The following is a 24,840-nucleotide window of genomic DNA, read 5'->3' as shown; positions in this document are numbered from 1 at the left end:
ATTGTCTTAACATTCTGCGTCACAATTCAAACTACTTTGGCCCCCTTCTGTATCTACTGTAGTGCTGTTTTTGATTTCCCTTAGCAAGAATTTCATGACATAAGGACTACAGGAGTCTGACTTCTCCTGCTGATGAGCATGATACATGGCCCACTGGAATTAAGTATAATTCTAATTCTTTCCCAGGACGCATAAGCAGATGTATTTCCATCATGGTAGCAAGAGATAATTAACTCAAGTGGTTTCCCTTTGCCTTCCTCATTAGTCTGTATAGTACTTCTGAAGTGACACCATAACTCAAATGACTGCCCACTGAGGTGCTCATTTGAGTGGGGTATCCTATCCAATGCTTTTGCTGTCACCACATCAACAAAAAGATGCTGTGGGATCTTTCATCAGGCTCCAGCCCTTCGACCTATCTTGCATGGGTGTCCTTACTGTGCTGGTGGGAGCAATTATCATTTCTTTCACCAGCACAGCTCCACGGGTCATCAGAATTCTTGAGCCATATCCACCATTGTAATCCTAGGGGGAGAATTCTCTAATAATGCCATTTAACTTTAAAAACTGATACTCAAGTCTCTGTGCACATGATCAAATTTAAATGTGAATCATTTCCTTTTTGTAAGTTTAATAGAAACATTTCCCCTCCAACATGTTCTCTAAAGCTTTAGTGAACTTAGCATCCTGGATGAAATCAAGATTTTTGTGCATCACATGATGCATAATAGAGGAATTTGCCCTTGCATGTTTCAACTGAAGTCTTTCTCATTGATTACCCTGGAAATTTCCTAGTTCACAAATCTTTTTCCTGGTTTTTCTTGTATTCTCATTCTTTTTTTCTCTATTCTTTTCTTCCAATCTTAATCTCCAGTTGTAGAAGTAAAGGTACTGCAGGGAGGAAAAAATGCAAAATTTATCCTGCTTAATTCCGTTTTAACAGTAACCCCTTTTTAACTTCTACATTTTTACCTTCCACTTCTGTGCCCATAGTCTTATGGAACTATTTTTATTTCAGTATTAAAATCGATGAAACTTCTTTATCAATAGTAAGGGCCGACAGCTTTAGTTTTTTCATTGGAATTACCTTTATTTAATTTTTAACATTATCTCAGACAGCATTTCTAAAAATTTGGCGGAACATGCGACATATTTATTCCTCCAGCCTAATGTTAACGAAATATTAAACTTTCAATTGGATATTTGTATCAGTATTTTCCAATAGAAGTTAGGATCATGCTATTAATTAGTTTAACTGGTGCTTCAACACTTTAATACAGAAACAAAGTCAATTTTAGTGTATTGACATCATACTTTTACATTATATAATATAAATTATGAGCTACATATGTATGATATTCTGCAACTTAAATAACATTACAAATATTGTAAAGTGGAAGTTCATTTACCGACTCAAAGCTTTTCTGTGCCTACTCTGCCAAAGACGAAATTTAATGAAAATATATATGTAAAACAGAATAATCAACACTGTAATCTAAATAGCATGGAGCATCAGGAATAATAAAAACATTAAAAATTTAATTCGTAGAGCCACCCTGCTTGTAACACTTCACAGTATCAAAATAAGGAGAAAATACCTTAAATTAGAATCAAGATCAAGATTTGAAGAAATAATCTTAAAATTGGAGAAGGTAACATTAGTCAAAGAAATTTATTGGCAGAGCAAACCAAGGTTCCCTGTAATTCACAATCTCTCCATAATTCACATGAAATATTAAGGAAATATTTCATTGATTTGATTTTTGAGCATGTTTTTGATTTTGTCAGGAGAAATATATTGAGATATGAGTGGAGTAAGGCTGTTGAGAGAATGGAGAATGAAATATAGACAATGAGATGAAATACACACTCGAAGCAAGGTATTGAAGAAACAAACTTTTCAAAAACATGTTGTATTTAGTCGATACCTAACCTCTACAAAGAAGCTCAGGGTAAGAAGCTTCAGGTGCCAAGCTGTAACAAAACATCAAATTATGAAGCAAAAAACCACACATTAACTATTGACTTGGGAAGAAAAGGGCAAAAAAGATGAGAATGGCCTGAAGGTGTAATTGTTTACCTATTCCTCTGTAGCTTGTGATATATGTGGGCCATATATAATGTGAAATTGATGTACTTTTACATGTATTGTATCTTTACAATATGCAGCAAAATCAGTCGTGGAGTAATAATCATGTAAGTATCATAGCTGGAGTGTAATAAAGTAGTTGTATGATAAGCGTGACAAATACAAAGTATACTTATTCAGTTAACTACAATTGTTCAATTGCTGAACAGCATAACAGGGATATCACATTGAGGCTAGTCTCACTTTTTTATACCCTCAAATTTATTTATAATTACATTGACAACTAAAATATTTTTTTGGCTGTCTTCAGTTTTCTGACATCTTAAGCAGTTGGCATTTTTGGGCATGGAAGCTGCTTGGGTTAGTGGAGAATGACATATGTAAAGGCAGATGCACCCCTTAGAATTACCTCAAGAGGAGAATTTTGTGCCATAAAATGAGTGAAACATTTTCCCAGGAAAGCCAGGATTGCACTGGAATTTTTTCATTCGCCTTGCTAGGAACACTGTCCACCAGGCTACCATGTACCTCTATGGTAAGACACCAAGGCATTTTAAAATGAGACCACCATACCTGATACTTGATATACAGGGTGCAGAAACATTATTTCCTTCTTTCAAATGAAAAACGCTTTCAAAAAAGGAAGTTTCAACACCTTTATGTAGGAATAGGGTGACATAAGGGGTACGAGGGCAGCAGACACACAGGGTGCTAATGAGCAGCTATCACCACCAATTGGTGGTGCTGCTGTTGTCTCCCCATCACCTGCTTACAACCCAATGTGGAATGGACATGGGTCTTTAGTCATCAGAACCAAAATACTTAGGGCCAATCCAGTGAGCACTTTGGACAGTCTTTTATGTATTCCACTTAATATTCTACTATTATTAGGGGTACCTAAGAGTATTAGGGAAGCCCATGTATATCGATGTTCACGCTGTCTGAGCATTTAATATTAAAAATTCTTGCAAGTATATCAAGATAAAGTTTTATCAACTAATATATTTTACTCGCTTATTGACAAATACCAATATAAGTAAATTAACTTTACATGTTTTCAGGTAGTTTTTGGAGGTACAACATGAGGGAAATAAGTAAATATGTTTATCAAAGGTCTTATTAAAAGCACGTTTATTGAAGCATAATTTTGTAGAGGCACTTCCTTAAGTTTTGAAACGTTCATACATAGGATTAAGTATTTGCCGTGAAATGCTAATCCCGCTATCCGTAAACGCAGAAAATAATGCGCTTATTTCAACTTTGGAGAGTAAATATGACTTGAAACAATCACTTACCCAGTGGGGTGTCTACAAGAACTGCATTGTAGAGATCAGTGGGAGTGGTGGCAACGTGAATGGCTTCCATTTGTTCAAAGCTTCCAAGGGGATGACATTTGGGTATTAACTCCGATATAGTGCGTGAGTGAAGTGTGCCGGTGATTAGGAGAATGATATTATCAATCATGTAGCTGTACCTGCAATGGAGAAACGAAAAGTCTGTTATAGATCACTAGTACACAACATTACCGCGAAATTAATAAAAATGTATAGATTAGTAAATAATCTAACGTTATATAATCCAAGAAAGTCGAAAGAGGCTCAACAGCTTGGTTTCTCATGTGCTGAAATTCAATAACAAGCTTTTCTCGTAGTTTGTCGTCGATGACTGACACTTGCAATGGGCTAGGCTCATTTGCAAGGAAGTTTCCATAATCTGTGCCTTGCAAATGTAGCTTCAAATCTGAAAAATAAAACAGCGATTAGTAATGAAGTTAAAACAGAATTTTAATATTTACTCCACCCCATACATACCTTCTAAAGTTTCGCATTGCACTAAATTGTGATAATCAGTCTGTTTCAGTATTCCACACTTCAGACCTCGACAGAGACCTTCCAAATAACCCCCATCGATGTTGAACATGCATCCCATCATTTTTAAGACCCAACAATCTCACTTGCAATAACAAAAACTACTTGAGGCAACACTTAACAGACGACAGACAATTTCACCCCGATAGATCATATGACTATAGGACGTGACGTATGGCGAAATACGAGAGCAAGTTGGGCACTCTTATAGCTGACATATTTTAAACATTACTAAGTAATTTAGATATGCCAGTAAAAATTAATGATGTTTTTATAAAGCCATTTATCAGGTTTGTGCATAAAGTAAATCCTTAGTTATGCATGTCATAAAGAGTTAAGGAAGGGTCGGTTTTTAATTAATTCATTAAGTCGTGGATGAGTAGGATGATCTGATATATCCAAAGAGTAATATTTATTGGCAAATCAATTTTTAGGATGCATAAAATTCGGCGATAAGCTCTCATTAAATCTATTATCAAGCATATTTTTAACAGTTGTACTGACTTGCAGGCTTTATTTCGACAGTCTCTTTTTTCCTCTAATTTTTGTATTATAAAAGAAGCCGGGAGTTCTGTACTTGACCTCATTGATATTAAGTTCAAGTCTAACTGGGAATCTATCCATCGCCGCTACCATGAGTTCTAAGCCAGCATATAAAGTCGGTAAGTCATCGGTGACGAAACTACATTTGAGCGGCATTTTTGTCTTACTGTCAAGGCACATGGCATGGTTAAAATGGTCTATAAATAGCTATTTTGTTTTATAAGCATTTTGTCCTGTACTCTTTCATTAATAAATTGATGGTTCAATTAAGTGGAGGTTTTAACTGACAGCGGTTATAATCGCCAACATTTTTTACCGCTATCAGTTGACCCTTTCACCCGTCGTGCGTCACTCGAGCTTTTTCTCTCAATTATTCCTGAAAGCCTTTAAGATGCAATTCAGGGATCCGAAATCCATTAAGTTCAGGATACTGCTGAATAAGGTTGAATAATTATCTTTAAATTTTCAGGGTTTAATTCTATATATTACGCTCCTTTTCCTGAAAATTTAAAGATATCAGGGTGGTATATTTTCGAATTCTATTTAAAGCTATCGAATAACTCTTTCTATATTACTGTATTTTGTGAAAACATTTTTTAAATGGCATTCGTAGGAAATATTCTGTCATTGAATATACTCATTAAATCAGTTGTCGATGTTTCAAATTTTTCCAAAACTGAACGTATCTCCAAACTAATTCCCATTCCAACCACTTTCGAAATTAATTTGTTACAATTCGGAAGATAAATTCTAATAATGCACAAGATTTGATTAAACAGACAGTTTTTAGTGTCATTTCCCCCTGCTTTATGATACTCAGTTTAGTTAGCTTCCCCTATGTACGTCTTTCAGATATAAGGTTATTTGGTTACTTATACCTATGACTTCTCTGTTAGTTTGGATAGAGTACCGCAAATGCATGATCACCATTCTCAATTCATTGAATTCAATTCACCCCCATTATCACCCTTCTGGAGCAGTAATAATTTAAAAACTCGTACTGATTACTCGTTGTTAAGTCTTCAGGACCAAGAGGATTCTGGAGCTGAAAACTGCAAATTTTACTATTAGCTTCAATTGCGTTGCTTACCCTCCCCTTGGTGGAGGACTCGAGAAAACTTCATTAAGTAGACACGCCGGGAAAGCACCAGATCTTATTTCCGTTGCATTTATTTTATTGGTAACATTATTGTAATTACTTTAATTGTCTACCGGTGATGGTAATGGCTTTATTCTGCCTTATTTACTTGCAATTAGTTCTCTGATTGAAGATATTTAACATTATCCTTGTTATGCTGGTATGACCACCATGAGAAAAGTTAAATCCATGGGAGGATGAATTTTTTCTATTGCCATTTTGAAAATCTGTCCAAAGCAGAGCCTGAAAGTAACTCGTGTAATCCAGCAATGTTATTATCTAAATGAATATCTTTTTCTTCCTCGGAAAGGCCAAACAGGGACAAGCTGAAAAATACTGCTAATTCTGCTGAAGGGTATTTCTTGTAGGAAGAAATTGTATTTGAATCCATGAAAGGTGGCAATCAAACTTCTTAATCTTTGAAGTTTCTTACAAATATTTTTGGATTATGTTTTCAAATTTAATGATGTTTGAGTCCAACATTTTGTTATTATTTTCCACATAGATTTCCCTGCCCACTATCTGAAACTGTTTGAGAGGGAAACTAATAATTCTTGGAAATATCATTTTACCCTGCATTTCCACCTCTGGCTGACTTAGCTGTATATTTTTTACATCAATTTGTTAGTTATTTTCTGCTCATTTGGGAATTGTAATGCCATTTTGTAGGGTCTAGGGCCCAGCCTAGTTTTTTTCCTAAATTTGCCTTAAATTCTAATTTAATTACAGCTGATATCAACTTGAAAGATGCTGGTCGCAAAGGAATCATATTGGCTGAAAATGAAATGCCTGGTCTGATGTCACTGCGTACAAAATATGGTCCATCAAAACCCCTTAAAGGAGCCAGAATAGCCGGTTGTCTTCACATGACTGTTCAAACTGCTGTGCTGATAGAAACTCTCATTGAACTGGGTGCCGAGGTTAGTTACGAATGTGAATACTTTTGTGTGTGTATATATTTATTTATGTAGATATATTTGTTTATATATATTGAATATTTATTAGTATTTCCCATTATATATAAACCCTAAGCATAGTAATCTACCCAAAGGTCGGTTTAGTAGGTGATGGTAGAGTTCACCCAGTACTAAGCCCGACGGCATGTGAAATTAACACATCAGGGTAGGGAGGCCAGTTATGGTTTCCCAGGAAGACCTGGTACCCAAAAAATCACATAGCTTGGGTGGAGCTGCAGGTGCCCAGAACTTTATATATATATATATATATATATATATATATATATATATATATATATATACACACATATACACATATACACACACACAGACACACACACACACACACACAAATATATACATATATATGTATACACACACACAAATGTGTATATATGTATATGTATATATGTATATGTGTATATGTATGTGTATATATATGTATATGTATGTATAAATATGTATATGTATGTATGTGTATATATATATATATACTCATATATACAGAAACATATATAAGGAAAAGGGATAGGAACACGTATAAAGGACGAACACAATAGAGGTGGGGAAGGCGGAATCGAACGGATCACAAGAGTAAAAATATCTCCTCAAGCGACATATAAGACCCACGGATCTCAGGGTAAATTACATATCCTCGATAGCTCAAGTGGTTAAGAGCATCCGCCCGGCAAGTGGAAAGATCCGGTGTTCGAGTCCCGGTTGAGGAGATATTTTTACTCTTGTGATCCGTTCGATTCCGCCTTCCCCACCTCTATTGTGTTCGTCCTTTATACGTGTTCCTATCCCTTTTCCTTATATATGTTTCTGTATATATGAGTATTTATTCGCCGTTTGGCGGGATTTCGTGTTTGAATGTGTGTATATATATATATGTGTATATATATGTGTATATATATATATATATATATATATATATATATATATATATATATATATATATATATATATATATATATATACATACATACATACATACATACACACATACACACATACACACATACACACATACATACATATGTATGCATACATATATGTATATTAATGTATGTATGTGTGTGTGTATATATATACATATTTATATACCTAGATTTTTTTGCTGAAATAATTTAGTTGTTAGGGAACCTGGAAATCCTGAAATTTATCAAACCATGAAGAACATTGAAGTGCAAGTAATTGGCAAATTTACATGACTTTAAAATAATGGTAATTAGGCCCCACGCCTGACTGAAATTTATAATAATTGAGCCCTAATCCACATCACTAAGTTGACATCATATTACAGGAGTAGATGTTCAGTGAAATGTTACTGATGTTGCAATTTGTTTGGAAGGCATTAATGAAGTTGAAGCTGGTTTGAAACCTAAATATGTCCCTATTCATATTTAAAGAGAGAATAGTATAAGATACACATCTCAAATCATTTTTGTAGGAAATTCATTCTTTAACAAATGAGGAGTTAAAAACGTTTTCAGAAGTATGAATATATGAATACTTAAGCGTATGAGACTTACCCAGAGAATGGGGAAAATTCCTGGAACCTAACATCCAAGAAAATAGGAATGTTATATTCATAAATGAACATCTAAAACTCAGTCGATTATTTTAAACTTTTTAAAATTCAACCATAGCCTAATTTATGAGAACAATTACGGAAGCTTCTCAGGATAGTATCTTTCAGAAATATTTCCTCAATAACAGTTTGTTTAATATTTCGGCATTTGTTGCTAAGTTACCTGCCAATTGCAAGTAAATTTCTTGGGTTTTTTTAATGCCTGACACGTATTTCTGTAGATAACTCGGTGAAATAAAATTCCATATGTTGGAAGCATATTATTAATGACCATATCACATTCACGCTCTCCCAGAGTAAAAAATAAAATACGTTTCTGAAAGTCTTTGCATGGAAATTGGATCTCCGATAACCAGCGCTAAACTTTAGTTCGCGGCACCTAGTAGGTGCAATCCAAAATATCGTCATTTAATGATGAGGACAAGATCATGAGACTAGTCACGAGTTTGCAATGTAATTATGAAAATCTTGAAAGGGATGCTCAACACCAGCTTCCTTACAAGCATGTCTCAATCGCTAGCGTCAATATGCCGCGACGTCGTGCCCCTTACGCAATGGGTTACTTGATATACGTAGCTAGGGAAACTTAAAGAATTGTTGATATTATTATAAAATACATTAGATCGTCCGTAATCCGACATCCGGTTAACCAATTGAAGGATTATCCGTTGTTCCAAGTGAGGTATTGCTGTCAGCTTGTGCCATGTAATAAGCCTAAAAAGTTTACCGTGCACGCGAAGAAATTTAGTCGCGTGTAATATAAGAATATAAAATACAGTTTTTACAATGAGTCATCTGAAGTCTTATTCTATATTGCCATATTCGAGCGTGTATATTGCTTTAACCAACGCTGAACGTTTTTATTAACATTTAATGCAAAACGAACGAAGAAGTAGTCATTGCGTAATTTTAGTGCAAAATTATGTATTCATTCAATTGAATGAATGCTCATTTCATAAGAACGATGTAGGAAGTAAGTATGTATGATAGCCTGCTGAGTAGAGGAGGTGGGCGATCTTGATTTGTTAGCTCTGCGGGATATGATAGTCGAAGTTTATGAGGTCGCTTCTGTCCTTCAAAAGACGAGGACCCGTTCGTTATCAACTCCAATGTTGTCATCCGATTATGGGAAGTAGGGAGCGGATGCTGGGCAAGACCATCAGTGTTGCCAATGCAGTTTTCTATCATATTTTGATAGAACGTCTGAGATTTTATTCTTGGTAAATTTTGACACAAATGATGGTTAACCATTCGGAGATAACGATTATTATGAAACGTCTATTTTGTGATAGAGATGGAAAGAAAATTCGCGCCGAATAAAAAATTATTTTAAGGCTGGAGTAAAAATCGTGATAAGTGGTGATGTTCTTGCGATTGATACTTCACCAATTTTGCTCAGTAAACTAATTAATTAAAAACAATCAATTAACTGTCATGAATTTTGCAGATGACGATATTATGTGCATGTAAACTTTTAATGTTGATTTTTATGCACAATAATTGGGTGCAAGTACTGCAAATGGTCAACCGAGATTATATTTTGGAAGAGTGAATGGAATGAACGACTGGTTCAAGAAAATACTGTGTGAAAAGTCAAGTAATTTTCTCAAAGGTACTTGGTAGTATTTTATGTTATCATTGGAAGTAGTCAATCAGGTAGAGTAGGTCTTTGGTATGCCTTGGTTACAAACAACCATACACCCCAAATCATAATTTGATGACACCATGCATAGAACTCTAAACCTCATACTGCATGTTGCAATTACGCATTCTTTCACTTTGCATACTTTCTATGCCCTTAAATGCATTCAAAACAACTATTCTCTTCCTCCACCTTGCTTTCCCAATATTTTTCCCTCTATTACAATCTTCAACATCCTGTTGCCTCTAAGTATCTCCTCCTGCCTGATTCGAAGGACTTCATTGTTGGTTTTCCCTTATGTCCATTTTTTCTCCATTCTTTTCTACATCCATGTCTTGAAAGCCTCATTAAGTTCCTCTAGGCACTACCCTGTCAATAAATATGTGAACTGAGGCCATAAAACCTTTATTTTGCAAGGTCTTTATTTTGGTCTTCCCAGTGATGTCAGCTCATTACATTTGTGCATTTTGGGAATAGGAAAAAGTCACATGGGGGGCGAGATCTGGCAAATAAGGAGGATGATCAAGGATAGTGATTGAATTTTTTGCCAGAAACTGGCGGACAATCAATGCTGAATGTGCAGGTGCATTGTCATGGTGAAGGATCCATCCATCATGTTTGGTCAAAATAGTGTGCACTGTTGATTTTCCTAAATTCAGTTCATCAGCTATCATTTGGACAGTTTTTCGATGATTGGTAAGGACAAGGGGCTACACACGATCAATGTTATCCTCAATATGGCATCTTGTCGGCCATCTTTAAAATGCTTAATCCACTTGAAAACGGATGTATTCTTCAGAGCATTATCACAGTAAACAGCTGTCGACATTTCAGTAATTTCTTGATAACTTTTACTGTACTTCACCAAAAACTTGATGTTGATTTGTTCCTCCGTGATTTCATCAATTTCCATTTTCAACCAACAGGAAAAAAACAAGGACAACAGAAACTAACATAACTGGCACCATACACACAGCTCGACGATTTGCCTAGCACAGATGGCTCATTGGGTCTCAGGCAACTAGTGCCGCTAATGGGTGGGGCTATATTCAGCATCCTGGCCACCAGATTGGACCAGTTCGCGCATTTATTGCACAGACCACATATTCATTTCATCTTGTAACTGGGTCATTTTCTTTGATTGATATTTGACTTGATGTATATCTAATGCTGCAAATGAGATTTCCTTTAGTGAATCTTGAGTTCCTTTACCTTCCTGCATAGTGCACCCTTTTCACCCTGTCTCAGTTAACTCTTCGCATCCTCACACTGGATCTCCCTCCAGGTTTCCTTTGCACTATTATTTTCTATCCTCAGTTTATTGAGTAGCTCATTGTACGTTTTCCTCACTAATATCCATTCATGTTTTTCCAGTTCCTTCTTTCATCCTTCTTCCTAGCTCTATCATCTGCGTTCCATTTCTTCCTAACCCCCATTTCTATTTACCATTCCTATTGTTTGCCACTGTCTTTATTCTTTGCTCAATATATTCATATATTTCTCCTACTGTACCAATCCCCTTGTTAGCCCTGGGAGTTTTATCTGCTGCCTCATGGTATTCCTTCCTTTTAGCCCCAATTAAGTGTTTAGCATTCCATTTTCTCATACTTCTAAACTTTCTTAGTCTCATAAATTTAACATTACTTTCATGAGCCTTCAATTATGATTTGAAATTGCTACTGCTCCCATGAAACTTTGGGATTTGATCAAGTTATTTCTGAAGCTATGTCTAACTATGACATATCCCTGTGTCAACCGGTATTTTCCATGTGTACCTTTGTCTGCTGTGGTGATTTAACCAAAATTTACTTGAATTAGCTATATCTTCTGCAAAACTCAGTTCTTTTCTCTCTGCCATCATTCTTTACTCCTAAATTGTAGCCTTTTGGCACACTTCATCTCTCCCTTTCCTTATCATCACATGCCTAACCCATGTCAACATTGTGTTTTCTTTAAATTGCTCAATAAAAAATTCTGAAGATTTCGAGGCTGATTGATTGTGATTGAAATTAATATGCAAAATAGAAAGACACAGTTGGCTACAGAAAGGATGAGAGAACACATTTAGACATGCACAATCTTTTGTATGCACTCTAGAAAGTAAAATAAATTCTATGCAGCTTAGGAAAGAGGAGAGAGCCAGCCAGTGCTCGTACATTCTTTCTCCAACTCTCCCTCCTTAGGAATCTTTTCAATACCAAAGGTCCCTATCTCTTTCTGGCCATATCATGATGCCCAGCATGAGCAGTGTTCAATCCCTTCCAAAACCAACTCTACAAGGCATGAAAAAATAAACAAAATTGTACGTGCCAACATTTCATTTGAAAAATCTATTATGAATTACAATGGTGACACGTTTTGTGTAATCATTCCATATTACACCCCTGTACAGTAATGTGTCTATGGCTATGCAAATGTATTGCTTCTCCTCTTTGAAATTTCTTGATGTCACATTTCAGGTACAGTGGTCCAGTTGTAATATTTTCAGTACTCAAGATCATGCTGCTGCAGCCATAGCAGCTACTGGCGTTCCTGTTTATGCTTGGAAAGGTGAAACTGATGAAGAATATATATGGTGCATAGAGCAAACCCTAATTTTTGCTAATGGCCAGGTGAGGTATCCATTTATAAGTTAGTTAAGTTTTATGGCATCTTGTTAACTGTGTTTTACGTTAAGTTTCTAATGCTCCTCTCTCTTTTTTCATGACTGCTGTAGCCTCTCAATATGATACTTGATGATGGTGGTGACTTGACTAACCTAGTTCATACCAAGTATCCACAGTTCCTCCCTGAAATAAAGGGTCTCTCTGAAGAGACCACTACAGGTGTACATAATTTATATAAAATGATGAAGACAGGGACTCTCAAAATTCCAGCATTCAATGTTAATGATTCGGTAACCAAGGTAGGTGCACATGGTTATTTTCTCTTTTATACCGTGGCGAAGGAAGCATAATTCATTTGTAGAAGGATATTCTGGTAACTTCTACTGATGACAGTGACTGCTTATCCTGCTGCACTCCATAGCTGCTAATGGTGATTAATGAGTTGCAGAAGGAATAATGTTAGCTTCCTTCCCTTTAACTTTACAAAACCTGAGAACCAAATAGCAGAAAATACACCAGGCACCAATTGTCATATTGAATAAATATTCATTTCATTAAGTGTAATGTTACCCATCATCAGCAGATGTGATAGCTCATAGCAAGCAATTTCTTTGGCACAATAACCATATCTCTATGAAAGGGGAAAAATAAATAACAGCATTGGGATTTGTGGAGTTTAATTATTTAATATAAACTCTAATAGTATTATCTAAATAGCTGATAAGGTGTGAAGCTACTTGGTATACGAGTGGTTTAAAAATGTTGTCTTCAAGTATTCAAAATAAGAAATATTAATATCATCGCAAGATAAATGTGTCATTTTGAACTGAAAAGTTTTTGTTTTGTAAGAATTAGTTCAATAGAAGTGTTGAGTATATCAAAAGGTTGGGCAAATATATAAAACATATTCCTAGGTGTCCTCAATAAAAATCAGGATATTAATTCAAAATCTTAAACTACTAAAATATTGCTTTCAGATAAATTTATACCAGTAATAGGAGTTAATAGAATAAAATTTTAAGATGATTGCATAAAGATTAGTGAAGAAAATTATAATATTGTGAAAAAAAATTCAATAAGCTTCCACCCACAACAACATACTCAAGGCATGATGGACAAATTCATTAATGGGTTGCTTAAGTTGTGTGATCAAAATGATTAGACTTGCTTTGATGTGGATTTGTTCTATAATGGAATAAAAAAGAGGATTAAATTGTTTTCCCATTGCTCACAACCAACCAAAATAACTAACTTAACAAATTGGAGAATGCTCACCATGTAGTATTACCCATGACACATGAAATTCACACATCAGCACCCCCACAGTTTGTGAGGGTAAAAAGAAACTTAACACTTCCACAATAAAGTGGAAGTGTTTAGTTTCTTGCTACCCTCATAATGAAGGAATTCCACAAAGTTAAACCTGAAACTGTTATGCCCACAGTGTTTAGCCTGAGTATTTCGAAGAACTGTGGGAGATGCCATGACAGTGTCTTAAATGGAACACATCCACAAATATGCATTAAAATGCAACAAGTTCAAAGTGTAAAAATTATTCATCTGGTTCTCCAGAGTTGTCATCAGTATTTGATCCTAGTATCTTTATGACAAGAAGCCTAATGATGTGCCAATTAAGCTATGCTTCGATCCTAACTTGAGTCTTTATTGGAAGTGGTGGCAAATTGTATATTTGAGTTGTAGGTTTCCACTAGAGGCAGATTCCCATTTTGGGTATAATTTATAACAAATCAAATATCCTACCTCATAAAAATTAATTTAAGAAAATGCAAGTAAAATGTCTAGTCATAGGTATAAACCTGAAAATCCTGATAATATGAGTTTTATGCTAATCATTATTTGCAGAATTTACCGTGAATTTTGTTCATACATCACTCACAATTATCCTAGTGTAAAGTTGATAACAAGAACAATTATTCTACTTGATGCAATGTGTAAGCAAATTTGTACTTTCTAATTGAATTAAGAATTATTTTTGTGTTAAAATCTGTCTGACCAATGTTTAATGTAACATGAGTGGAGAAGCACTTGTTAGGCTGAGGAAATATAAATATCCTACAAAGATGTGATCAGTAATTACCAGGCTGAATTGGATCTTTCCATGTTGTTTGGCGTAATTGAATAATACTGCAACTTACATAGTGCCTTTATTTTACTAATATAATCAAGTGTTAATTAAGTTTTAACTTATTCAAATCTTTTTCAGAGTAAATTTGACAACTTGTATGGCTGTCGAGAGTCCCTTGTTGATGGAATAAAGAGAGCCACTGACATAATGTTGGCTGGCAAAGTAGCTGTGGTTGCTGGTTATGGTGATGTTGGCAAGGGGTGTGCACAGGCCCTGCGAGCATTTGGAGCTCGAGTCATAATTACAGAAATTGATCCAATCAATGCATTACAGGCAGCAATGGAGGGATACCAAGTGAGTCCACACCTTGGATATATTTAGGTTACCCATAAAATGTAGTCTCAACTCTGCTTGACTAATAGGCCATCAGTTTTATGTATGTTTTTGTTTTGTTATTGCTATCTATTCACAACTATTTTTAGAGATTTAGTGACTGTCTTAGCAAATGCTTTCTTCACTTTCTTCCAAATTTTGATTATATTTTGTTCACGTCTTGTTATTTTCCTCTCTTTTGCTTGTTAATGCCATGTTCAACTCATTAAGAAACCTTTATAAGAAAATATGTCAACATTGTAATTCCTAGTTGTATATGAGGCTTAAACCTTGAGGACAAAAAACTTTATTACAATTGCATTCATACGCAACTGATACTATGTATCAAACAACAGAATGCAACTTGCAACTGGTATTGAGAGTTCCACAATATTCAAATTGGTTGGAGCTTTGTGCATAATCTATTACAAGTCTGCAAGCAAATACCTAGCCTCATTGAAATGCCAAATCCCATTAGATCACTGAAATAAGGCAACGTTGGGTCTGTATGGAGGTTGGATGGGTGGATAGCCCTTGGGGCTGTATTGTGTTGCTCTTGTCCCCCCTCTGGCATGTGGGAGGGAAGTAAAACCTGCAATGCCATAATGTACCCAGAAGTTTTGGGCTCCAGCCCCCTTCAAACAATCTATCTTAGTCTTCGAGCATGATTACTTACCACACAGTTCACCCATTGATGACCTCATTTGATGCACAAGTTGTATAGATACTGTGGCAGATTTGAAATTCAAGTGGACGTGATTGACTTCTTTTCATATACAGAATGCTTGGACAGATTTTAGATAAGCAACATTAAACAAAGTTTAAATGTAACATTAAATCAAATTTATAAATAGGTACTGGTTTTTATGTTTTATAAAAGAGGGCCCTCAAAGCTTATACTTAGGCTTAACTAACTTATGGACGTTTGGTAAATTGAGGGTGAAATTGATTTGTGCAAGAAATTCCCTCTTTACTATATCATTTTATGTTATGCCTATTGAAAGTAAAATTTAATGAATTTACCAGAGGATCATAGTTTTTTTGTGGTTATATTTTTTTATCAAGTTTCAAAATGATCTAATGTGAAGCACATTGTACATAATAATGTAATATTTTAATCCAAAAGGTCACTACAATGGAGGAGGCTGCTAGTGTGGGGCAGATATTTGTCACAACAACGGGTTGCAAGGATATAGTTAGAGGAGAGCATTTTATTAAAATGCCCAATGATGCTATTGTGTGCAATATTGGCCACTTTGATTGTGAAGTGCAGGCTCAGTGGCTAGAAGAGAATTCAAAGAGCAAAGTCAACATTAAACCCCAGGTATGTGTTATTGGTATGATGTTCTGAAGTTGCCATTTTACATGTAATCCAATATCTGTTATAGCTGGATATCAATTTATGAGAGCAAATACTAATCAAAATATGAGTATTATACATGATAAAGACTTGGTGATAATTGGGTTGAATGAAGTCAATAAATAACCCAATGGCGATCACTGTGACAATTGCTTAGAAAGTAACAAAACTGATTGTTAAATTTTATCGGAGTAAATGCTGTTTGTTTTAAAGGTCGAGGATTACAGGTCCAAATTGCCCAGCCTTAACCTAAAATCAAATATCCCTGCACCGCAAATGTAATTTCTCCTCTGATGCCTAATGCGATGAAACTAACGACTTAGTTTTTTGTACAACGCTGATGGGCAAAGAGAAGAGCACTAGTACAAAGACAGGCCAGAGAAAAGGTTGTTTAGTTTGCAATTGAATGAAAAGATGTTATTGATGGCTTATAAATGTTTCTGAAAGTTAATGAGTGGCCCAACAGAATGTGATAATTACCTTAGTGGCAAGTGGCAAACCCATTCTGTCTAAGTTTTAAAAGCACTATTAAAATTCTTAAGTTTTTTGCAACATACTCAACATAATCTCACTGGATGTCTGTTAACCCCTCCCACTTCAATTATTTTGTGAACATTGTGCTCCTATCCTCTATTTATTTTTTCTGTGGTTCTTTTTAAATGCAATGGTAGGTAATGAAATGATATTTTGTAGTTCGTAATCAACATAGAACAGTGAAATAAAAAGTGATTATTATTTCACATTGTAAAGTATCTAGTTTAATTCTTAGTTTTTTATCAAGATATTTTTCCTATAAACTACAACTATAATAATAATATTAAATATTAGCAAAAAAGAAAATTACGTATACATCATTGAAAAATCTAGACATAAAGTTAAAAATTGGGATGTATCCATGTTTAAAGCAAGACAACATTATTATACAATAGATTGGAATACATAATATTATATACATGTAAAAAATTAATAATCAGAGTAAGCAAGATACTTCTCAAAACACTCTGGCAAATGTAAAGATACCTGGCAGTGCTTACCCTGCCAGGTTGTCTCACTTCTGACATTATTCTTGAAGCATACTTTGCATCTTTTTGTTGGATGTTGTTTCTTCGCTGTTGATGGGATATTCTCAGGAAAATGAGCCCAATTTTTAGCTTGCAATCAGACAGGTATGTCACCATGTGAAGGTCGTCCATAAACATTGTAATTAGGCAGAGTGACCTTTGCCAATAATGCCTCTGCAACATCCAAGCAAAAACTAGTGAGGACATTTTTTTATATCCTTTCATGAACTTTCTCATCAACAGGAGGCATGCCAGCTGCTGGTCTTGTTTTTCCACACCACCTATTCCTCAATTATAAACTATCACACAACCTGGTTTTTAAGCACTTTCTTGGCTACCATCTCTCCTTCTTCTTTCTTTCCTTTGTCCTTAATGCTAGCATTTGAATGCCTTGTGCTGAGCATGTGAACATCTTTTTTTTTCACGCCACCTCAAAGCCAGCAATGTACGACTGGAGAGGGTGTAAACTTCACCTTTTTTCAAGGACATCGAAGAAAGCTTCTTTAGCATATTCCTTCTATTTTTTCTTACAGTTCCTATGACATTTGTGTCATTTTTCAGTAAATTTAAGTATAATTTTGGGGATGAGTACCAATTATCAAGGTACAAGATGTAACCCTTTCCTAGCAAAGGTTGTGCCTTGTGTTTGCAGATGCTTCATCTCCACTGCTTGATAGACGCAAGATACATTTTTGAACTTTTAGCACGACTTTGCTATCATCACTCTGTTTTACTGCAGGTTTCATTCTCTACTTCAGTTGGTTTGTCGTCATCTAATTTTTCATCATCCAATCATCCATTGTTATTCAGTTCAATACTCTCATTGTCACTTTCACGTACACCATTTATATTTCTTTTATACATTGAAGGGTAGTTTTCACCTCACTATATACAACAAACGTGGACAAAAACTGAAACAACCACCTATAACACACACTGTCTAACTACATGAATGATCACATTCAAACTAAGCTTATCATGAAGGAACTGTGTAGCCACCATGAGAAAAGCTGGGAAGATGACTCGTAGAGTAATTGGATCACCCCTTTCAAGAAAGCAAGCTCAACATATAACACTCGTAGACATAGTAAGTAGTAAGATAGTGGGTAGGAAACTTGATACTTTTGGGTGGGCACCTATTACAAAAACAAAAGAAAATAATGTCACAGAAGGATGGCTAAACTAAAAGTTTGTCAAAGATTCCAAATTGTACATTTGTTCCACAAATAATGTTACCAATAGTATACTGATGAAAAATTATTTTTAAATTTTTCTGTGTTAAAATAGCATATATCCTTCGAATTCATAATATGTATGGAAGAGTACTCAATTTATTTCATGGCGATCTGGGAAGTAGTTCCTGAGCAAGTGCGATCTCAAATCTGCTGCCCAAAAGTAGGATTTAAAAAAGTTGACGAACGAACACTCTTCCCATAAGAACATAGAGAACACATCTATCGCTACTCGTAGGAAATCATTTTAATACTTCTGATGCATCATATTTCATGAAATACAAGTTCTTTATGTACAGTATGGATGTTTTAACATTCTTAAACTTTCAAAATATTTATATTATTCCCTTAACTAGTGCTAAAATTATGAAAATTACGAGCTGACCTCAGCATTGCACTATTTGGCATCGGAAGTTCATGACAAACTAGACTTGTCATTTCACTGCAATGGGTTAACCAAGGAAATCTGGTATGTACAAGCATTTCACAAGCATAGGAAAAACAAAACTTTACTATGGAATTTTCTAATCAACCGGTGGTCTGAGAAACATCTTTTTTTGTAGTTCTGAGACCATTCCAAGTTTAGCATTGGCCATGACTCAACTACTGGCAATGATCAATAAGACCAGCCGGAGTGGTAAAGAGTGACAGGCATGAAAGAGAAGGGGGTGATTGAAAGGAAGTATAACTTCAGATTCTTAGTATTGGAACCAATACTGCGGGTATCAGTTAAATATAGACAATAGAGGTATATCTACATTTGACATTAATGTAAATTTCAGCCATCTGTGCATGTACTTTTATCCTAAATGCTATCTGGGGTGAAAAAAAGTAATCAAAACAATAAATAAACCTCATTATCACTATGAAATTAATATACATATACTAGTAGGTAAGTTTACGTATGCTAATCATCATGCAGCCAAGGAGGTTTTTCAAAGAAGTGTGTATGATCATAAATGAATAATGAACTTTTTATCATAAAAGTGACAAGATGGAATAAAAATATTACAGGGTCCATACAATAAGTATTGGGACTGGTTCCAAAAATCAAAATTTATTGCAGTTATCATTACAATTACTTAATAATCTTCAAAATGCATTTCTCCTGCATCGATGCACTTAGTTCGGTGCGTCTGCCACTCGTCAAAAGCCCGCTGGAAGTCTGTTTCGGGAATACTGTTCAGAGCCTTTGTCGTCGCCGCTTGAACCACCTTGATGGAGTCGAACCGATATCCTTGGAGCTCCCTTTTTATTCGCGGAAACAAGAAAAAGTCAGGTGGAGCCAGGTTAGGACTAGGGGGTGTAAGGCAACGTTGCCACACTGAATTTCGCCAGCAACTGAATGTTGTGAACCACACAACAATCGCACTGTGGCACGGCGCGTTGTCATGGTGAAGTTTCCAATTTTTCAAAATGGCTGGTCGCACCTGCGTCATGCGATTTCGCAGGCATGTCGGTACTAACACGTAAAATGCAGCATTTACGGTTGTTCCAGTAGGCACAAACTCCTTGTGAACAATGCCAAGTCGGTCAAAAAAGCAATCAGTATGGTGTTGATTTTGGATGTTGACATCCGAGCTTTTTTCAGATGCGGGGACCCCTGTGTGTGCCATTCTGAATTTTGATGTTTTGTTTCCAGGTCGTACTGGAATACCCACGTTTCATCGCCGGTAATAACATTGTCGAGAAAATCTTCATCATCCTGGATGCCGTCCAAAATTTCTTGCAAAATTTCCACCCACCACAGTTTTTGTTCCTCGCTCAAGACTTTCGGCACCAGCTTCGCACACACTTTCCATATCGCAAGATCCTCTGTTACAGTGGTGTGAACGGTTCCGACTGAAAGGCTGCTCTCCTCCCTGATAAAGGCGATGGTTAAATGCCTGTCTGAGTCCAAAACGTTTTTCACTTTGACCACGTAAGCATCGGTTCGAGTGGTCGTTGGGCGTCCGACGCGGTGCTAGTCTTCGACGAGCTCCCGGCCTTCCTTAAACATTTTGTGCCACTCAAAAACTCTTGTGTGGCTTAAGGCATCATCCCCTTTAGCCTGATTAATGAGTTCAAGGGTCTCCGACGTGGATTTCCGGAGTTAAACACACAACTTCACAGCGTAGTGTTGCTCGATGGTTCGCTCCATGCTGGCATGACGACTCCACAAACAATCACACGTCACAGAAATCCACCTCTTAATGCATGCCCAGAGGCAACTGAACTAAATTGCGCCTGAGTGGTGGGGGACCTCTCCACCGAGCCAACCGGTCCAACCCCCATCCACCGTTGAGGCTACAGCAAACCAGTCACGATACTTATTGTGTGGACCCTCTATTTAAACATCTTTAAACTGACAATATTTAACAGTTAATGTTTTAATTGGCTCAATTCCATATGGCAACATTGGTGGGATATGCATTACATATACTTGTTATTATTATTGGTTGGTAATTACGAGTTAAGGATGGAAAAAAGCTACCAAGCAGTACAGCAACAATTCCGATGTCTCTCCTAACAAAATACAATCCAATATCCTACTTCACAATAAGCCTCTCTTCCACTCTTATGTACTTCCTTCCTCCTTTTATTCTATCTAACATCCCTATCTTATTCCTGCCTCTTCCTTGCTTGTCGAACATTCTCTTCTCTGTCACAATCTTCAACATCCCATGTATACTTGTTTGTCCTTAAAATTAATTACTGCATTTATTCTGATGCAATGAGTAAAATTGATAAAGCATCAATTTATCCTTTCCAAAGCATTTAGAGTTAAACATCTTTAAATTGCAGCATAACAAAGGAATATTTGTAAAACTATCTTTATGAATCTAACATAATAGTATTTCTTATGGGTAACCGACTCAAATGGTGATGAATGAGTCCTTAAGTATTTCTGAAAAAGTAAACGTAACCTCTCTTATTTTGCACAAGCATGCCCTTTATTCCAAAGACTAGGTCATCACTCATCAGCAAATAATTATATTTCTGTTGTTATTCTAGTTAGGAAAAAATTATAAACTTTTGACAATTCAATTAGTGAACCAATTCTGCTCTCTCTCCTTTGAGGATTTAGCTGAATCAGAGTTAACCTCCCTTTAACTTTCTAGTAAGAACCATCTACACATAAGATAGATATTGCTGATGTGTCCTCTACTTATTATTGATTTCCATTCCCTAGCTAAAATGTTTCATCTTAAGAATTACGTTGGGAAAACTGGATTAAAATTAATCAATGACCCAATAAATGAAGTACCAATTAATCAAACAAATAATATTTAATGCATAAATCTTGTTAAAGATCTACAATTCTTTACTGAAGAATTTCATTTTAATATCCGACAGGTTGATCGCTACCTTCTGGCAAATGGAAGAAACATAATTCTGCTTGCTGAGGGTCGCCTTGTGAACCTTGGCTGTGCAATGGGGCATCCGTCTTTTGTCATGTCTAACTCATTCACCAATCAGGTTCTGGCTCAGATCGAGCTGTGGACTAAGCCGGGACATTATTCCATTGGTGTGCACATGTTACCCAAAAAGGTGAGTATATTTCTCTTCGAGGTTCCATAGAATATAAATTTTAATTCTGTCCATACATGCTCTTGGGTCGCGAAACTATCAGTGAATTATGCAAATATAGATGCATATAGAAAGGGTAGATAAAATACTGAGGACTCCATTCATGTGTCATAATTTATCTATCCTTTATTATGTTCAGTATAATATTTTTTTTGTCTCTATAAAATATTTGTTTTTCCCGTTGCAATGATTTTGACATTGTGAATCCTTGCAACTCTTACTCTCATGTCTCTTACTAAATACTGAATTTGTGAAGAGGAAGGAACACGAATTTGTAAAATGAGGGGAAAATTATAATTGCATTCCACCTATTTGATTTAAAGCATCAAAGTAAATCTTTGCTGAAAATTGAATAGTTGATAATAATGCCAAATGAAAGAGCCCTCTCAGTAAGTCTCAGGCCAATGCTGGTAATTCATCCCTTAAGTTTCTGTGCTAGTTGTAATTCATGCAATTAAAGTTTTCCCTGGACATAAGTAAGCAACTTAAATTTGAACCAATGCATAGAGAGGTACTTCAGAATGTACCAACAATAATAAATAACTGGTAAGTTCAGACAAAAAATTGTATTAGTGTATTTCATCTGAACTCTCTATTTTTTCTAATATTATGAGATTTGAAGTTTGGATAAGTTTGTGTGATTTTCGAGTACCTAAACTTAAGACAAATACAGTCAATATAGTCACACCACACTTCCATCACATATTGTCTCATTACTTGCTGTTACAGATACATCCATCCATTTTGAAATTGTTTTTTCGACTGTGAGATCGTACATTTAAATTGATACTTGAACGTTTTTTGAGTTCTCCAGACTTTGAAACCAAGTAGTTAATGCTAAAACTTCTCTTAAGTAGCTACTTTTTATAATATTACATGTAAAAATGACAATCAGAATAATTTATAATAATTAAAGAGTATAGGCATCACTTTTAGCAAATGTTGCCGTACTTCAAATTTTACAATTAATATGATGCAAAGAAAACAACCATCACTGGCAAAATTCCAGTGTTTTTAATTAAGCAAATAAGTTTGCTTTTTGGAAATAATATATATAGTGTAGTATTGTTTTTCAAATTATCAGTTATTTAATTCTTGAATGGCTGTTTTTCAGCCTCATGGTGTTACCCTATGATATTATTAGCTGGATAAGAAGGTTCTCTAATGGAAAATATTATATTCAAATATTATATAAAAGTCTGGGTTTGATTCCTGGTGATGGCTCTTGGCACCCTGTTTCACCCTAGCTGTGTGACCGTTTTTGTTCCAGATCTTCATGAGAAACCACGGGTGGTCCAGGGAAAGAACCCCCTCCCCCTTTTTAACCTGATTTGTAAATTTCACTGGCTGCGTAAGCCTTAATATTTTGTAAACTCTACCCTCATCTATGAAAACAAACTTTGAGTTTATAAATGTGGTTGGTTGGCTAATTTTATCATGAAAAGGGTTTCTGAATGAGTTTCGTGGAAGTAGATTGGTGATTTTAATAGAAGCCCTATCAAATCCATTCCGAGGAATTTGGCCAAGTTTTTATCCTATTCCCATTATTTTCATCTTCACTTCTTCCTGCTGTGCTCATTTTCACCCAAGGGTGTATGTTTTCTTTATTTTAAACTTATAATGTCATCATGATATCAAATCAGGCCACAATAATAGATGCATTTACTCCTGTAATGAGTGTTTAGTTTACACTGAAGATTGTAAATACCTATGTGTAAGTATTTGATACGTTTGTTGAACTCATTTCAATTGTCAGCCTAGAGTCTGCAACAGTTGTGATCTGATTTGAAAGGCAGATTTACCTTTAGCATAGAAGCAGATGACCAAGCGTGTGTTATGCATCTGAGAGAATACATGAACAGTTGATTGGTGGATCTAAATCCAACTGTGGTCACCACTCAAGCTGCTAAGTTTCTAAAAGTCATTTCTTTTTTATGTTGCAGCTGGATGAGGAGGTTGCTGCACTTCATTTGGAGCACTTGGGTGTTAAACTGACCCGCCTCAGTCCTGAGCAGTCGTCTTATTTGGGAGTCAATGTGGAAGGACCTTACAAGCCAGAGCATTACCGATACTGAGATTGGAAAGACTTTCCTCACTGGAGTATGAAAGAGTAATAGATGGATAGATTTACAAAAATGGTCTATTTTTTCATACTTTCTGAATTTATAATGAAATAGTGCTGGAGAGCTTTAAGAAATGATTTTTGAGGAACATTATTTTCAATTCCTTTTGAAGGCAAACGAATTGGATATAATCATACTATGTTACCATTTCAATAACTTCAAATATTCAATTATCATGGTAAAAGTACTTACATGCTGACCAATGCACAATTGTACAATGTCTTCACACTAGCAACCATATTCTCAGCAAAAGATCTGAAAAAAAATGAACTTATACTTGTATCAAAATACTATCATGGCTGCAAAATAAAGGTTATTTCTCTCATAAATGTTAGCTGTAATTAATTCCATATGAAAGTTGTTACTTTTTTACTTCATGTTCACATTAGAGTTCACCTTTTTTAGTGAACTGTTTTCCAATTCAGGATATTCCCATTCCTCCTCTTATTGCTTTGCAAGACCTTAGCCTGATTGCGGTCAAAATTATGAGTTCTGCCAGGTTACCCAACTAGAATTATTTTGCTGTCAAATGTGTTTCTCAAGACCAAGTAAATGTGAAGTAAATATTGCTAAGTAATAAAATCCATGTAAATATGACTC

General features: G+C 35.5%; 2 protein-coding genes across 2 annotated transcripts in view; one reads left to right on the top strand and one right to left on the bottom strand.

Moving 5' to 3' along the window:
- VhaAC39-1 (V-type proton ATPase subunit VhaAC39-1) overlaps positions 1 to 4,139 on the bottom strand; it is a 19,196-nt gene extending 15,057 nt beyond the window's left edge. Inside the window, exons 1-3 of the mRNA XM_071585602.1 lie at positions 3,901 to 4,139; positions 3,658 to 3,829; positions 3,385 to 3,563 (exon numbers count right to left, since the gene is read on the bottom strand). Coding sequence (XP_071441703.1) covers positions 3,385 to 3,563; positions 3,658 to 3,829; positions 3,901 to 4,021 — 472 coding nt within the window. The 5' untranslated portion in view covers positions 4,022 to 4,139. The remainder of the gene's footprint in view (positions 1 to 3,384; positions 3,564 to 3,657; positions 3,830 to 3,900) is intronic.
- Positions 4,140 to 4,491: 352 nt separating this feature from the next.
- On the top strand, positions 4,492 to 24,576 carry Ahcy (adenosylhomocysteinase). Its single transcript, XM_071585591.1, has 8 exons — positions 4,492 to 4,619; positions 6,368 to 6,558; positions 12,290 to 12,442; positions 12,547 to 12,735; positions 14,661 to 14,876; positions 16,021 to 16,218; positions 21,884 to 22,078; positions 24,061 to 24,576. The coding sequence occupies exons 1-8, from the start codon at positions 4,592 to 4,594 to the stop codon at positions 24,190 to 24,192; spliced, it is 1,302 nt and encodes a 433-aa protein (XP_071441692.1). The 5' UTR covers positions 4,492 to 4,591; the 3' UTR covers positions 24,193 to 24,576.
- The last annotated feature ends 264 nt before the right edge of the window (positions 24,577 to 24,840 follow it).

The sequence above is a fragment of the Hetaerina americana genome, unplaced genomic scaffold, assembly GCF_022747635.1.
Source record: "Hetaerina americana unplaced genomic scaffold, ioHetAmer1.1.p SCAF_1, whole genome shotgun sequence".
Taxonomy (NCBI): domain Eukaryota; kingdom Metazoa; phylum Arthropoda; class Insecta; order Odonata; family Calopterygidae; genus Hetaerina; species Hetaerina americana.
This window is presented reverse-complemented; position numbering and strand designations above follow the sequence as displayed.